The sequence below is a fragment of the Hyposmocoma kahamanoa genome, unplaced genomic scaffold (assembly GCF_003589595.1).
Source record: "Hyposmocoma kahamanoa isolate Upper Pololo Valley unplaced genomic scaffold, ASM358959v1 65, whole genome shotgun sequence".
NCBI classification, from domain to species: Eukaryota; Metazoa; Arthropoda; class Insecta; order Lepidoptera; family Cosmopterigidae; genus Hyposmocoma; species Hyposmocoma kahamanoa.
In genome coordinates this window covers 12,678,107-12,695,893 of record NW_020653853.1, presented here as the reverse complement: position 1 = coordinate 12,695,893, position 17,787 = coordinate 12,678,107, and the positions used below count along the sequence as shown (strand labels likewise).

The 17,787-nt window shown below is 34.6% G+C and overlaps 1 protein-coding gene across 8 annotated transcripts; it reads left to right on the top strand.

The window, feature by feature from the left end:
- The first annotated feature begins 521 nt into the window (after nucleotides 1-521).
- LOC113231293 lies at nucleotides 522-17,500 on the top strand. 8 transcript variants are annotated; one of them, XM_026465546.1, is made up of 14 exons: nucleotides 522-659; nucleotides 1,018-1,098; nucleotides 1,710-1,859; nucleotides 2,359-2,397; nucleotides 2,493-2,510; nucleotides 8,529-8,543; nucleotides 9,071-9,112; nucleotides 10,276-10,371; nucleotides 12,302-12,478; nucleotides 12,543-12,575; nucleotides 14,364-14,420; nucleotides 14,507-14,524; nucleotides 14,987-15,142; nucleotides 16,759-17,490. In XM_026465546.1, the coding sequence occupies exons 1-14, from the start codon at nucleotides 590-592 to the stop codon at nucleotides 16,857-16,859; spliced, it is 1,053 nt and encodes a 350-aa protein (XP_026321331.1). In that variant the 5' UTR covers nucleotides 522-589; the 3' UTR covers nucleotides 16,860-17,490. The 8 variants fall into 8 exon arrangements, with proteins under 8 accessions (XP_026321331.1, XP_026321330.1, XP_026321336.1 ...); XM_026465545.1 differs by having other exon boundaries at nucleotides 10,264-10,371; XM_026465551.1 differs by lacking the exon at nucleotides 14,364-14,420 and having other exon boundaries at nucleotides 10,264-10,371; nucleotides 16,759-17,496.
- Nucleotides 17,501-17,787: the final 287 nt, after the last annotated feature.

Below are 17,787 nucleotides of genomic sequence, written 5' to 3'. Positions count from 1 at the left end.
AAACAATTTTGAAATAAATAACACTCAAGACTGAATTTCTTAATGTTCGAAAATTGGAAAGTTTTTTGTATACTTAAATTGTTTTTTTTTTTTGTAGTAGTGGAAGAATCAAGAAAAAGCTTAACTGTGATCGCCAACCCGCCTGCGGAAGTGATCCTCACAACATATTCCCCTGTTTAGAACTTACATATTCTGAAATGTTTAGACAAATAATTTGCTAGAATAACACTTATTATTCATTATCCCTGATAGAAACAGTTGAGCAGATATGTTAATTCAGCAAAATTATGGTAACCTAAATACTACGTCGAGACTTGATGGTTCAGTAAATATGACGTGTCTAGCCGAATACGCGTATTTCCTTAAATATTGTTTGGGGTGTACACGGAAACCCGTATCTAGCAGTTTTCATCCCGCTGATAAAAAGTACATAAAATTTATCGATTTTTTACATTTACTGTTTATTATTTTTCGAGTCACGTTTTTCTTTTATTTCTTATTGTTTCTCATAGATGGTAACCCACTTTCGCATGTTTTCTGTAAAGTAATTACGTAAAATGATTTTAATGATGCGATAAGTCTTAACGAAATGTTTATTTTCGTGTTTTTTACAATATTTAAACTAATAGTTGGACAGCATGAATGCTCTTCTTTTTCACGTAAGTTAAGATTCGTTTTATGTTTTTAAGAATAACTTTTCTTAACAGTTTTTTAATTAACTCATGGTTCTTTAGAGCGATGCCACATGGGCGCTTCCGATGCGTTGCTCCCCGCTTCATCTCCTGGACCCTTGTCCGATGCACACGCGTTCGGTTTCAACACACTATCGGCACGAAGTTCTATTTTATATGTAGTATAACGCAGCGTCACCTCTTGGGCTTCGCAACGCCGACGCAACGCATCGTGTGGTATCGCAATGATACGATGGAAGCCGAGGCAAATACCCTGGATTGTGCAGTAAAAATAAAATAAGATGTAGTATATTTGTATAAATTTTGAGTATGTTATTATTTGCAGTACAACCACATGTAATGGGGGTAAATGAAAATTACGAAAAGGCGTTACAAAGTTATCTTCAGCCAATACGAAAACTAGCAGGTGAAATAATATCGATAACTTAAATCTATCACAACGACGCTCAGGATTGAGGACTAATCGTAAGCTTGTAAAGGCGAAGTCAACTAAACTGAAGTAGGTTTGGCTTGGTAAAAAGACATTTTGATCACCATTGGCGACTCTAGAATCGATTTATGGTATGTTCGAATTACCGGCAGAACTAGTGCTTTTTGACTTTGCCATGGGTCACTTTTACGAGTATAAACTACCAGCTGGGGCTCGCGACTTAGTCTGCGTAGAATAAGTCTACTACTAGTATTACTTCAAGTAGTACTTACCGTGCTAAACTAATTTATCAAAGTTTTATTGGTTGTCTGTACAAACTTTCATCCCCAATTTAACCCCCTTTAAAACTTATTTTAATGACAAAAAGTAGCCTTCCTTCTCCAAGGTCCCATCTATCTATATACCAAAATTCATCAATATTGGTTTAGGGATTTAGTCGTGACAACGTAACAGAGCTACTTTCGCATTTATAATATTAGTTTGGATAAATTTTAACGTTTTGAATGACATATGGTACAAATTTCACTATGGAAATATAAATCTTTATATAAATCTACTTTATATCGAATATTATATTTTTATTTCAGAGGATTTTCCAGAACACAAAGTGGAAGTGCAGTTGGAAATAATTCCCGCAACATCATCTCGAACCAAGCCGACGAGCAAGAGGATTCTTTATATGCGCAAAATACACACGAAAGAGTTGCCTCTAGAACGACGCGAATTGCCTGCATATAGTGAGAAAGTCATATATTACTGTATAAATAAGTGCATATACAATTAGATAAAAAAATATCCCTGATCATAAACAGGGCCCTGTTTACTAAAATGGAACAAATATTTATAAAGACTGTTAAAATAATAGTAAGAATAATAATAACCTGCCAGACAATTACACTAATTATCTGATCTCAGACTAAGGAAACCCTGTATTATGCGCAATAGAGCAACGAAATTCAATCTGAGGCACTTCCCAGAACACCCGGCCCAGAACAAATTTAGAAAAGTTCAGTTCCCAATTTGGTCCTATCGGGAATCGAACCCGGGACCACTTCTGGATGAAGAGGTCTCGCCGAGGTCGACCTTTGTATAAATCGTAGGGTCACAGAAGTCGTCTGAATAATATCGAAGAGCACCTTTTTACCCTATATTTTGCATTTTTTTATATATAACGAAGATATGTAGAAGATTGGTAAAAGTGGAGGACAGTATACATATTATTTCTTTTCTCATTAGGTGACGATATAATTGAACCTGAGGCGTTCATCAACAGAAGTAAGTAATTCCTTTACAAATAGTGGCGCTATAGAAATTAATGTATATTATAGTTTATACGAAGACATAATATTTTGTTTCTGGCTTTTTTTAAGTGAAATATGATGATTACAGTAAGTTATTTTGATTAAATACGAAGGTTTATTTAATAATATTAATACCACTATAACTGACCATTATTGCACCTTTCTGACTCTTCGAACAAATGCTCAGGTATTCAAGCAATCCTGTAAGACAATATCTCACATTGACTATGAAAAACTAGATAACGCTCTTAAATCTTGTAATCTTCTAATAATCTATACTATGACTGATGCTAATTTAGCCACATCTTACTTAGTAAACACACTTAACAATGTAATTTTAGCTAATACATTATATATCAAAAACTCTAATCGCAAAAAAATTTAAAAAACCATGGATCACACCGGGTATACTTAGATGCATGACAAACCGCGATAATATGCATAAAAAAGTTAAGATCCTAACAATACTATATTAGTAGAAACTTACAGAAAGAAAAAAAAACAGAAAAAAGGTACACGACAGGTAAAAGGTACAGAAACTTCTGTAATATACTACTTAAAAAACTCAAAATTCAATATAATAAAACCAAAATTTCCAGTGCTGCGAACAAATATAATAAAAATATTATGGCGTGCAATTACTGCTGCAACTAATATCGATAAAAACAAATCTAGTGCGACCGAACTCTCATCTGATCCTTTAGTTTCAATTAATAAAGTCAATACTTTTTTGTCAATGTTGGTAAAGATAATTCGGACAAAACACTATCATATCAACCAACACCAGCTATAAACCTCCCTCTTAAATCACATCCACGGTCATTGGTCTTGCTGTATGCGGATTGTTCTGAGATTGAATCGATTCTACTTTTCTTGAAATCTGATTGCTCAGTAGGTAGAGATAACATCTCGGGTACAATCTAGAAAAAGTATAGGGACATATTGACAGAGCCTATCTATCACACATTTGTAATCTTGCCATATCCACGGGTACTTTCCCGGATGTTTTGAAGTTAGCCGAAGTCCTCCCTATTCACAAGAGTGGTAACAGGGACTGTGTAAATAACTATAGACCTATCTCTATCTTGCCTATAATCTCAAAAAGTCTTGAAAAAGTTACTAACAGACCAGTTACGAACTATTTGGAGAACAATAACTTGTTATCTCAATCCCAACATGGGTTTAGATCAGGACATTCAACTAATCTAGCTATTCACGAACTAACAAACTACATAGTGACTAATTTGGATGCTAAGAAAAAGGTGATCGCGGTCTTCTTAGACCTAGCTAAGGCATTTGACACAGTCTCTGTTCCATTCTTACTACAAAAATTAGAACTATTGGGAGTTAAGGGATTGCAACTGCAACTGTTTTGGAGCTACTTGAGCCATAGATATTAGAGAGTTAAGATTGAGCATTGCGTCAGCAATGATCTTCCTATTTATTATGGAGTACCACAAGGGAGTGTAATGGGACCTACCTTCTTCCTATCCTACATAAATGACCTCTGTGATCTCGAATTAGGGGAGGGTAGGATCATATCCTTTGCAGACGACACTGCTCTCCTTTTCAAAGGAGACTCTTGGCAGGATCTGTATAGAGAGGCTCAAAAGGGCTTTGATAAAGTGTCAAACTGGTTAAAGAAAAATAAGCTTCAATTGAATACTGACAAGACAAAATTTTTCCCACATCTACTTTACTGCCTCTTGAAAGAGCTCAAAGGTCGATACTGAAAGTTAGTCACTTTCTCCCACGCTTGTATCCAACAATTACGCTTTACAATGACTTTAAAGTTTTAACAGTCTGACAATTATTTATATTATATGTCATTTTATTTAAGCATTCTCAACTATTTTTTGATCCATCTTATAATAACAAAAGAAGAAAACATATCGTCTACTCAACAGTGACCTTTCGAACAAAATTCGCTGGGAATTTTTTTGCTTTCTGGGAAGCTACTTATATAATAAACTAAATAATGTACTGGTCTTTTACCCTCTGACTAAACATGAGTGTAAGAATAAAATAACAAATTGGTTACTCAATCTCGATTATCAGACTACAGAAGATCTTCTACATTGATTTGGAATTTATGTACTCCGCGAGCATGCACGCACATACCTGCATCACTGTTTTACTGTTTTATTTTTATTATTATTTTTTTCATGTGTCATATTTGCTAGTTCTTTCATTTTACTAGTTGTACTTACGCCACTAAATTATCACTTTATTAGTATTATTATAATATAATTTTCTGTAATAGCTTACAATATTTGTAAAACTTGATGTTTGTAATTTATTTTCATTGCAACTGCTTTTTCAAACACGATTTTATCAGGCTGGGTGAGAGCCTGGAGATCTGTCACACAGGTTAGTTCCTAGTTTAGACTCCAGTCTTTTACAAAGGTTCTCTAATACTTAAGCATTTTCATGTAAATTATATTATAACACTTTGTACCCTTTGTAAAGAGAAAAATAAAGATTATTATTATTATTATTAATGAGATTAATTATAAAACAAAACAAGAGCGTGGTACCAGGCCAATCGAATGATCTATTTGGCATTTTGTCGCAAATTTTGACTTTAATGTATATACGAAATGGTTTTTGATACCTTTAGAAAATCTCAGTCTTTAGAAGGTCGAAATTAAGTTTGACCTTTTAGTTTAGAAATTACACGTTTACGAACCAGTATAATTATGATTGTTATAATTTAGAAGCAGATACTAGAGCTAATATTTATTTAATCTGTAAGCTGAAATTTGAAGAGATTTGACTTATCGAGTTCTTATGTTTTTGTGATTATTTATTATACACATTGTTTTTTTTTTCATAATAAAAGCAAGTCAAACTTCATAGCAAATAAAACTATTTTTTCGGATTGATATTGCATACATTTGCTTTTTCAAAAACCAACATTTCGGGCTAAAAATGAGCTCTTTACAGGTCCCATTTTTGTGACCTGTAAAGGTCTACGAGGTTTGACTTACTTTCATTATGAAAAAAATCAATTCGTCAAATTTCGAGTTATGCAGTGTAGTGGAAAATGTACATCACTTGTTACTAGAGTGTGTGAATGAGCAACTGCGGCGATGGTGATAATCGAACCTCCGTAGGGGCTTTAAACAGGGCAACCTCCATACAGAATGGGCAAAAACACTTGATATTTGTTCTTCATCAGCAAAGTTTCTAACTAAATAATGAATTAAATAAAAAGGCTTGGCTACATAAGTGCCAGCCCAGTTGATAATGATATTAGTGGATGTCACAGCAACGAGTGTGACCCGTGACATCACTTATACCAGAAATAATTTCAAAATTATTAAGATATTTCTCGTGTCTTTAGTTCTGCTTCGGAGATCTAAGTAGGTAGTTGTAGGTTCCTATCTATATTAATAGCTACGTAGATCATACATATAAAAATTACATTAAACTTTATAAGTGTGGTGGCAATCGATTCATTCTTAAACGACTGAACTTTTGTGCTAGTATCGAATGTAGGAAGGAGCATAACGTTATGTCAAAATATATTTATTTTATTTTTCTAAATCTTATTTTCTTATTTTCATAAGATCAAAGTGAGTATAAAAAAAAAAACCATTTCGTAATTAAAGGTTAATTTTTCAATGCAGTTGAGCTTTTTTGCAATTTCTATGAACGTCAAAATCACAATTCAAGTTTAATTTTGATCACGACTTATCATAAAAAATAAATTATCGCGGTACCCGAGGCATACTTGTAATTTTTTTGTTAATAAATCGCTCCGTTGGTATAATAAGGTCAGTCTTTCGAATCCAGGCTCCTTATGCGGAATTTATATGCGAAATGTAATTTGAAATTTACCATGAGCTTTCGAGTGAATTGTTAGGTCATGGAGACCTACTATAACCTTTGAAAAAACCGTCTTATTTCAATGTAAGCTTATAGTAAGCTTATTATAATATTACTCATGGTCGTATCATAACAAACCTATCAACCAAGTAATGTATTATTGCTAAAGTGCCTGCAAGAACCATTGACTTACAATTAATTATAATTACAATTTAATTATATGGACGTCGGGTCCGCGCTAAAAAGTGTCCGAACTTATAGGGCGTTAAAATCCTAACCGCTCACGCGATACATGCAGCCGTAGACGCATACCACACCTAGAGGTGCCGGTGATGATTTTATACCGATTTATCGGATATCGAAGTTATAACAAGTAAAAGAACTAATATTAATTGCTATTTCGGTAACTACTCTAGCAAACCATAAAGTTTGTAATGCCTGGGTCTGTCATTTAAAAAAAATAAACAACTTCAAAAATACGTCACGACAATCGTGTGTGTTATTGTTTGGGCTGGTGATTTCGGTGTTTATTTATTGAAAAGACACCGTAAGTAGCGTTCTTTAAGTTTACCCTGAATATAAATGTTTATAAACTATAGTTTAAGGAGTAATTTCATGGTAAACGTTAGAACCACTAAAACGGAATATTATCATATTTATCCAAGTACACCAAAAATTTCCTCAGTGCTTTTTAAGTGCAAGATTTGCGGTGTATTACTGCATTTTATTTGAGATGTTTTTGTTGGTAGTACGGAGGGTATTTATTTAGCAATGCAGAATAATAATTTTTATTTATAAAAACTTGTATTTAAACTGAATGTTTTTCTAATTTGCGAAACCAAATAGCCGCCATTTTGCGGTAGGAGGAGCGCATCGCGTGAGCGGGTATACAGAGCGTCATTCACGCTTTAGTCTTCGTTTGTTCGACTGACAGCGAAGCAAGCAAAATTAGACAGTACTGCGATGACATTACAATTTAAATTCAACGTTTTAGCTTTTTCATATTCCTTTACATGTCACTACGTTTAAATAGGTTGACTAGGGACATTTTTTTCGTGATTTTGTATTAGACCCGTTGTCCATTTATTTGTAAGTCAATGGAAAGAACGAATGATTTCCCAATATTGTCTATTCCTTACTAAAATAGCAAAGAAATAACGTTGTATGAACTGTATAAAGCCATCTCTTTCTTTTTTGATGTTCCGAATCGTCCTATCGTAGTATAATGCTAAAGTACTTAATGTTATTTACATTCAGAGAATTTTGATTGCCAAAAAAAGAAAAGTATGTAATAATGAAATCTATTAAAATTACGTTGTTTTCTTATTTTTCTGCACTTTCAAGAACAGAACTAAATAAAACAACTGAGTCTTGATTATCACGTTGTGAATTCGGAATTATAGTCTAGTGTCAACTGTTAGTGTCGCCAAGGAGAATATAGATGTCGGTGTCACAATTTTACGAAATTAACATCGCGTATTTTTGTTTAATAAATTATTTCCTATGTACTATTAAATAAAAAAATAAACAAAATATTGAAGAGATATATAATAAATAAGTTCAACTTAACTTTTAATCATTACAAATCAATATTTAGACAGTAAATTCGAAAATAATATTGTTTCCATTGCATCCTTGTAACTTTCTTCATTGTGTGTATTCTAAAATGCCTAAATTTGGCATAAGAACAATATTACTTTGATGTTAAAGTCGCGTCATAGTACGAACCGACCAAATGAATAGTCACAAAGCTGCCAATAGAACATCATAGCTTTAACATTATATTAACCTTAATACTTTAAGCGCGTCTTGGTACGAAAAGTCAATGTAAGGTTAAAGTAATATTGTATTAAGAGGTTGTGGTAGGCCCCCTGATCTCTTCTAAGGAGAGGGTTGTGAGGTACAGTGTACCTACCATGCTGATACAATGCGGGTTCGGTATTTTATGTCTTGGAAAAATTAATTTGAACCTTCACCGTCCAGGAAACATCCTGGACTTGTCGAAAGCATTTGACCTTGTGCGCTACGCGCGCGTACCCAGCGTTTCAACGTAAACATCAATCAGCGTTTGGATGAGCTCAGCAACGTACTTTGATCTTTACAGTATCTTTATCATATTTACTGTACAAAAGGCAAAACTGTGTAAATAACATAACATACAATTTTACTATAAGAGATCGTGTAACTCTAGCTATAATCACGATGCTAAGTAGTTAGGTATTTAAATCGAATAATAAACCATATTACAGCTTTGTTTTTTTTTTTCGTTTCCAGATCATCAAGCAGACAGTAAGATAGATACTATTCTATTTCAAACTTTGTAGAAAATAAAAAATTGCGATTAAGTGTTAGTTAATCACCAAAGGACGCCTCCCTTAAAAACAGTCCTGCGGAAAAAAAGACGTTTAATTCTATTTTGGGTATTCACTCATGATATTCAGTCAATAAGTACTGAAAAATGGCATAACTAAAATCGTAGTTCGTCAGTTTATTAAATTATTGTAAGTTAAATCATGTAGTTTTGAATATTACGCGCACTAAATTTCGAAATTATTGACATGGTAACTTTATCTCTTAATTGCATTGGTTTCTTTGTATATGTTAAATTTATTGTACAATTTGCCCAAACATAATATGTGTATATGTGTATTATTTATATTGTGTTTTTTCAATATTCCCCTTACCTAGTGCTGTGAATAATTGTTTCAGACTATGAAATTAGCAAAGAATATATAATTTTCTTAGATTTTTCTTCAATTAATGCTAATTCTGGCATGATCACAACGCCCACTATTCATAACCGTTTTCTTTTTAAGGACGTGTACCTATTCTAAGATCAACATCAAGTCATGCTGAATGTAAGTAATAACAAAATTATTTCAAAACACCGAAATATTGCCAACATTAATAAATAAATGTACACTTATCATAGTACGAAGAAATAAAACTTTTATGACTATTTATTACTGTTTGTATATGCATACACTCTGACTGTGAAAGTTACCATTGCCGGCAAAACATTTGCGAGCTTTAGGATATTGTCTTTTATACCTTAAGTTACCTGCGTCTGTAACTGGCTCTCCTTTCCTTTCAGTCCGAAACACAGTAGTGTTTTTTTGCTGTTGAAATAGATAGGATGGTAGCTATCTTAGGTGAGATCTGCTAATAGAGCCCAGTCGTCATACCCATAATCGCGCAAATAAATTTATAAAGAGATGTCGTTACAGCTAAAATTTATTTTCCAACATCCTTTCCTTAATTCCATAAATTTAATTTGAGAGACCTACATGCCATGCCATCGATGAGAATACAATATGCCACCTAATACTAAATAAGAGGTAGTAAAACATATTTTTCAATAAAAACTTTTTTACTAATAAGGATAACTGCACAACGTGGATTAGAACAGAGCACATTATGCCTGTCACTTTGGACTTTGAATCGAACTTATCGCAAGCGGCATAGAGTTCTACTTTTTAATTGTTCTTTTTTTTTTTTTTTTACGGCACACGCTATAGTGCCTACGACAGACCAAGTACCTACCATCGTGATGACAGGATTTGCCTATCGGTCTAAGGTACTCACCGCTTGTTGATTGTCCCAAGGTGTACCAGACGTACAGCAAAGGAATGGTGCATCGTGCGGGGAGGCTCCTTTCGGCCACCACGTAGGGCATAGAATTGAATTTAAATCTTAAGTGTCAAGCTTAACTTGACCTTGACCGTACACCATTGCCATCCCTATTTCTTCAGCGCAACAGTACTGTTGTGTATTGGGTTAAAACGAACCTCTATTATAGACACGGGAAACGTAAGATATTGCTACATACATATATAATGTCACTGGTATTGCAAATGTCTGTACTGGTTACTGGTAACTGTTTTCCGTCAAGTGAACCCTCTGTTTGCCATTTTTAAAACCATAAAACGAACACCTCTACTTGTTACGTAGAAATGAAGATAATTCCATTATGCACTGAAAGGAAAGACTGTTTAATAAATATTTTTAGTAACACTACCAGATTACCAGTCTGCCGAAAGCATCACTGCATCCTCTTCTACCACCGAAACGTGGCTTCAACATTCCTCAATCGAGTTTAGTACTGCACATGCCTATCGTAAGGTTTAATTATGCTTTATTATTTTATTATTAAGTAACAACACAAATTAACTCATATAAATATATATAAATGTATATAAACAAATCCAGCTACTCCTAAATCAGTTGACTAGAAGAATATTTACCCGAATTCTTTTCTTAATTGCCTCCGTAGCCGAACGTTTACCATGTCGGACTGCCACGCAGAGGTCTCGGGTTCGATTCCCGGGCCGGGAGAAACATTTGTCAAACAATGGCCTACACTTATTTCTCTCGTGAGTTTGGGTGTAATTTGTTGTTGTGTATGTGTATGTCCATGGCACCCGCCATGCAGGGTTTCCCTAGTGCGGGGCTATGAGTATGTGCGCGTTATAATAAAATAATATTAATAACGCAAGTATGTACGGAAAAACACACCTGTACACCATACGTCTATAATGAACCTGCGTACTTTTGTTACGAACCCTTTACCTTAATGTTTTTCCAAGAAGCGTATAGTAGTTTCTAAGAGATAAAATTTGCTCAAAAATTATATTGTATTTTTTTAATGATTTTCAATTATACGGGTTGAACATGTCGTGCGCTTTGTGGTAAGCAACACGCCTATAAATAACGGTTACAGTGCCACTTAGAGCTTTAAATTTTAAAGATCTAAGTGGTACCACTGTACTTGTCACTCTGAGACATTAGTTGACAAATTTTATGTGCTTGTAGTTTCACCAGCACCCTCACCTTTTGAAACCGGAATGCAGTAACGCTCAATTTACTACTTGGCCCAAAATTGTTCGCTATTCTATATTCATTTTTTTTAATTATTTTTAATCGAAAAAATATTCGGAACAATCGATATTTCTTAAGTAATGAAATATGAAATACATTCATGTTAATGACTTGCTGATTAAACCTGTACATACATTTAATAATATATGCTAGACAACCACAGCAATATCGTGATCTCAAACTAGGGAATTCCCTGTACCTGAGTAAGAAGTACCAGAGCAACGGAATTCACTCTGGGGCACTTTCCAGAACACCCAGACAAGAACGAATACAGACAAATTCATGTCCTAAATTTCTAACGGCAATCGAACTCGGAACCTCCGCATTCAGCGTCCATATTGTAAACCTTTAGGCCACCAAGGTCGTCAATTCTTCAAAGACATAGGAAGTCTAATAAGTTTATTGAATGTCAGAATGTTTCACTATCATGATGTTCAATATTTTTTTGTGAAATTACTCCACTAGTTTGTTATAATTATTAATACAAATTTACGGTTCGGTTCTGAACGTACAAGATTCGTTCCGTGGCTTAGTTGGCGTGGCGTCTTATCCTTGTCACAACTTCAGTGCCACAACCACATTGCTCACCTGCAGAGTGGAAGCCTGGTGACCCGTAATTCAAATTTTTCTATACCTATCTCGGGCACCAGTCTCTCACAAAACAGTCTGACCAATTTTTAGATTTGTATTAACCTTAAGTGCCCTACTCTTAAGCCTGTTTTGTGATTGAGAAATAAAACAACATTTCATTTCATTTCAGCGTCTGCCACGGTTTGCTTGAAGACGTTGGTTCGAATCCAGCCAGATTGAAGGAATTTATTCTAAGTGTTCAATCTTTGTATTAATAATCATAACATATTATTGAAGCGTGAAACACACAGAGAGCGGGTGCGAGTTGGGTGCGTATCGGGTCGAGATCGGTACCGCGGCGGGTCTAATTCTGTGTACTTATACGGACGACAACACACCAAAAGCGGGCGCGTATGTTCATCACGCGACTCGCCCGACCTGCACCTACTCTCTGTGTGTTCCACGCTTTATACTTTTTGAAACTCGCTGTACCTAGTCGTATTAAGAGTTGATGACTATACATTAATGAACCTGATGTACGCACCAACGTTAGAGATGTGTATTTGAAATTAATTTAAACCAATTTTTTTTTATTTTAGCTCAGCAACATGCTATAAGCTTACCAAATCTGGTAAACGCAGTTTACAATGCACGGGCAGGAGTTACTCACACGACTAAGAGACCCGTCTATATGGAAGATCTGAAAAAGGTCTTGGATGATTTTGAAAAGAAGATGCATGTTATGCATGCCGGTCTTCATACAACGTCAACTACAGGTATTTATTTCAAATGTAATGTATAATGAAAGTAACTTTTTAATGAACAATTTTTTTTCCCTAGCATCGTCTTCTGCAGTGTCTACTGCACCAGCAGGTATGTAGGGTAATGTTAATAATATTTTTATTTTTATGTATGAAATATTTTTTAAATTATTGAATATAAAAAAAAACCTTAGTAGTCTAATTGTCTAATTTACCATGATCTTTTCAGTTTAGGATAACATCATGAGGAAACCTGCACATCTAACAAGGCTCATGACCTTCGGAAAACGTGTGAAGTTTAGCAGACTATTGCCTAAACCCTCGCCTGAGAGGAGACCCGTACCCAGCAGTGGGACGTATAAATGGGTTAATTATGCCACGTCACGGTTTAGGTTCGATTCCCGGGCTGGGAGAAATATTTGTATGACCTACATTTATTTCTCTCGTGAGTTTGGGTGTAATTGTGGTTGTCTACTTGTGTGTCCATGGCACCCACGACACAGGGTTGCAGGGTGCGGGGCTATGTTAGTATGTGCGTTATTATTATTATCATGATTGAATATAGTCGAACATTGGATTTATATCTGTATCATGCGGAAACCACACGTATCACGGTCGTTCAGTGTGATATGTGTGTTTTCTAATGTGTCATGATGTACTGGGTTTTATGACAAAAAAAAAAACCCTGGTGATTCGACGAATGGCCCTGACAGTCCGATTACTCAGTACGTTCTATAGTATGATAAATTCATAAACTCCATATAAACGGTGCTACGTTGCATATGCAACTTGTATGTGTGCGCTCCCGCCTCGCGCTGTGTACTTGCATTGCTCAACACCGGCCATCCCTACGCGCCTTTGACTATTATGCGAATGTGTGCATCCGTACACAGTGCGCGGCGATCGCACCACGTAGAAGCCGTGCTGTTACTTTGTGAGGAGTTACCTTACTTTTCTTATTTCACTGTGGTATGTGTCTCAGGCGGCGGCGGACGGCTAGCAACTACCCTTGTTTTCTTCATTCCTATTAAAAACATATGCAGGATTGCACACTACACTAACAAAGTCACGTTTTAAAGTCTCATCTACACTAATCGCTAACGTAAATTAAGGACCACGGACTGGTTCGAAACATGTCGCGCAAAAATTCGACCTAAATACATAAGCTACCCGTTACTTTAGTTTTAAAAATTTTTTGTATATGTTTCTGACAATAATACTTGCTCGTTTAAATAAAATGATTATTAATAACTACAAGAACCCGACTGAAATATCTGTGGATTTCGAATCTCCTCGCTCTTCGTCTTATACCACTTGCCCGTTCAGTGTCATTGCTACAGCAATTACAATAGCAAAAGTGGTACACTCATCAAAAGTGTCTAGGGATCAGCCACGTTTTGCCAATTTCTGAAAATCAAGTTTTTACAATTATTTTTTTTAACACTGGTGGGCATTTGTCAGTCAATTTTATAATATGAAAATGAAATTGACAAAAAAATCTATTGTGTTAAAAAAAATTATTAAAAAACCGGATTTTCAGTAATTAGCAAAAACGTACTTATTCCTTAGACATTTTTGATATATATATTTAAGTGTCATTTTTTTAGAACTTTGCATCTAATACTATAATTTTGGACAGGTTGTACACACAATATCATAATAATTTTATAATATGAAAATGAAATTGACCAAAAAATCTATAGGTGTTAAAAAAATTTGTTAAAAAACCGGATTTTCAGTAATTAACAAAAACGTGCTTAGTCCTTAGACATTATTAGTGTATATATTTAGGTGTAATTTTTTTAGAGGTTTGCATCTAATACTATAATTTTGGACAGGTTGTACACACAATATCTCACTCACTCACTCTCTCTTATTTTTAGTATATTTTTTTTAACAGACGCACTAGAAGACGCCAAGAGGCCAGTTCTTAAAAAAGATCTTTGGATGGCCTTGGGTAATAATATAGTGATAGTAATCTTATTTAAAGTGTACAAAATAAACTTCACCACGTTTAATTTCGGTTTTTAATTCCTAATACAGGAATGAAGTACATGACGGGTAAGTATCTTTATTATACTTTACACAAAACGCTCAAAACTCCAGCCGTATTTCTAATTGAAATTAAAGCTCTATAACAATAATTTTTATTGCTAAAACACCATACAAATCGATGAACAGCTTTAAAAGTTGTTAAGTATTATAGGTAGAATAACGGTTTCAATGTCCACGCGTCTATATGTGACAAATTTCAAAACTGTAAAACTTAAACGTGCGTTATAAGCGCCGTCGTCGGTACGGATCATTTACGTTTGATATAGAGAAAAAGTTATGTCCCACGAAATCATAACTTTTTTTCATCAATCTACATCATTCTTACAAATACGTACATGTACTTATCTTCAATCTTCCATACAAAGTATCTTTATATATTACATATTATACATACTATGTTTCACTTCAACGAAGATTCTTGATTCAATGAATAATTTGGAGTGTAATTTGTATTATTCGTGTTTCCAGAATGTCAACACAACCACAATATGTTGAGCGCCACTCAAACAACCATGTTGAGAGCGCGAATACGGAAGGACGAAGTTTTGCACCGCCTCCACCCGAACAATTCCTACCCCCCAAAACCTGGAAAGTTGGAGCGAATTATGAGTTTGCTTAAAAAAGGTTAGGAATCTTGTTTCCTTTTATTTATATAACATTCTTTGACATCCAACATAAGCCAAAACTTAAACAAAGAATTTCTATTTTTAAACAATGTAATCCTTATGATACAACCAACTTTACATTTTGAAGTATAATTCTGTTAATAGGTAAATTTTGAAATAAATTAGCAAATATTTGTACCTATGCAATGTAATAATCTCATTGTTAGTTTAGACTGTAGCATTTCACCAATCGCTACATGCTCTTTGTTAATGTTATTTACTAAAATTTGCTCCACAAATGATATCTCATAAACAAGGTCGGCGCGTGATATCAGTAAAGTTCCTTGTTAAAGAGTTCGTCCAGGGAAATACTGCCACCCTATCTATTTCTGCTTCGGATGTCGCTTGTGCACTAAGTCCATTCGAATCCGAGAAAATATGAATATCGCTTGTACACCTAGAGTCAAAAACGATTCCTGTGACATATCGGACCGTCATTTCTCGAATTGAATCGGATGCAGAGAGCAAATGCGCTAAAAGTGCTGGTGAAACATCGAGTATATAACCAGAAATAGAGATGAAATAAGGTCCATATATTCCTGGTAACACATTAGCGATACAGCTCTTATAAATACCACCTCTCCTTTGCACTGTAATATAGACAGACCAACTATTGACCTGTGTGTACGTCTCCGTATATTCCAAAAAATATTCTGTATTTATTATAATAAAGACAATATCTCTAACAATGCCGTGCTGTTCTATTCGGTAGTGTCGGAAAAACAGCAAAACATCTAATTTCAAAACGGAATCACCTTTCATCGGTAATTTAATATTAAATATGTAATTTTGTAATTTACGACCATTATAGCAAAGCTCAAGTTAACTGGTCTATTTGAAGTGAAACAGTTGACGACACCCATTGACCAATTAATATGAATGATAACAATCAATTGTTATGAACTCGGGCTAGCCAATCGAAGCGCAGTTTTCACAGTAATGATATGGCAGAATAGTTTTCAAACAAATTAAATGACATTTCGTCTCTATTTCTGATTATATACTCGATGTGGTGAAATTACAGGCACTTGAAACGTGTTAACTTATGGCACAGTGGCAGTATCACTCAGATCTTTCAGATTTAAAGCATTGAGTGGTACTGCAACTGCCTCCGTGGTCGAAGGGTTACCATGCCGGACTGCCACGCAGAGGTCCCAGGTTCGATTCCCGGGTCGGGAGAAATAGTTGTATGGCCTACAATTATTTCTCTCGTGAGTTTGGGTGTAATTTGTGGTTGTCTATGTGTGTGTCCATGGCATCCGCGACACAGGGTTTCCCTAGTGCGGGGCTATGTTGAGTGTGTGCGTTATTATTATTATTATGGGATAGGCGTGTCGCTTACCACCAAGTGCACGATTTGTTCATCCAAAATTATTTTTTTTCTCTGTCTGTAGAATCTGCCTGATTAAGTAATAGGTAGTTATCACACTTGTCGATGCGGAACTGGTTTGCGGCGATCACGAAATGCTTTATGTCTATTATGTATGCAATAAGACTGAAAAAGATGTGCGTTTCTTTTTGTGTCGTCCAAGCTGAACACCATAAAAAAACTTCTAAGTAAAATTTCTATTTCAGGCGTGAACGTGGATCGAGCGCAACCGAAATCAGCCGATGGAAATTTACAATGGTTACAGATTAAAATACCAAAAAATGTAGAACATGTGATAAAGAAGTAATAAACATTACTTCTTTATTGCATGTTACACACGCACGAAGTAAGATTTAGGTATTGTTACATAGTTATTTATAAATTAATTAAATTTATTTATTACAATCTTACGACATTAATGTATTTTACTTGATAAATTAGTTTTCCAGTTCCAAAATATACCTATAACAAAATGTTGCTCAATAAAGTTTGAACGTATTAAACAAAATGATAATCTACATTACTAATAAGTGGATATATAGATATTAATCTTTGTACATAAAACATGATCGCTACATAAAATATCACATAACAATAAAAACCAAGGCCGAACCACAAACTCGGTGTACACAAAGAACAAACACAAACTCAATCAATTACTGGCAGCGAAGCTATTATTTAAAATGCTACTTGAGTATTTGACCTTAAGAACTAAAAGACTGATGATAGATTCAGACCCTCGCCATGTTACGGAATTTTAAGGAACATTTTTTTTCCATTGACAACATGTACAGTCACGTGCGGTAAAATATACATGGTGTTTATTAATTTTGTTATATGCCGATGGATTCTACCATATACATATACTTCACAATACATTTTGGCTAGTAAATATGAACGAGTGCTAAAGAAACTAATGATAATTTGTTTTTTTTCCTTAAAACATGGTATAACAGAAGATGTGATGCATCATATATTAAATAGCATGCAAGAATCTAATTAAGCAATGTCAATTAGTAAAGTGAAGCTATAAGAATTAAAGGCAATAGCGAAACGAAGGGGAAAAATGTTTGCATCTCATACGTTTCGACAAGTTTCTTAAAAGCATTATAGAAAGAGAGGTCGAAAGAAAGAAAGACAGGAGAATACCTAGAGGGTATTATTTAAATCAGACGAGGATAAAAGTTAATGTGGTGTCGTATCTGAAACACAAAGTTAGTATGCGAACAGAGGCG

What these genes read in the sequence shown, in the direction of transcription:
- LOC113231293 (XM_026465545.1), top strand. Translation starts at nt 590, where the DNA reads ATGTTTATTTTCGTGTTTTTTACAATATTTAAACTAATAGTTGGACAG. An exon ending in GCCAATACGAAAACTAGCAG is followed by an intron (nt 1,099 to 1,709) that starts GTGAAATAATAT and finishes TTTTTATTTCAG; the next exon opens with AGGATTTTCCAGAACACAAA. An exon ending in TAGTACTGCACATGCCTATC is followed by an intron (nt 10,372 to 12,301) that starts GTAAGGTTTAAT and finishes TTTTTATTTTAG; the next exon opens with CTCAGCAACATGCTATAAGC.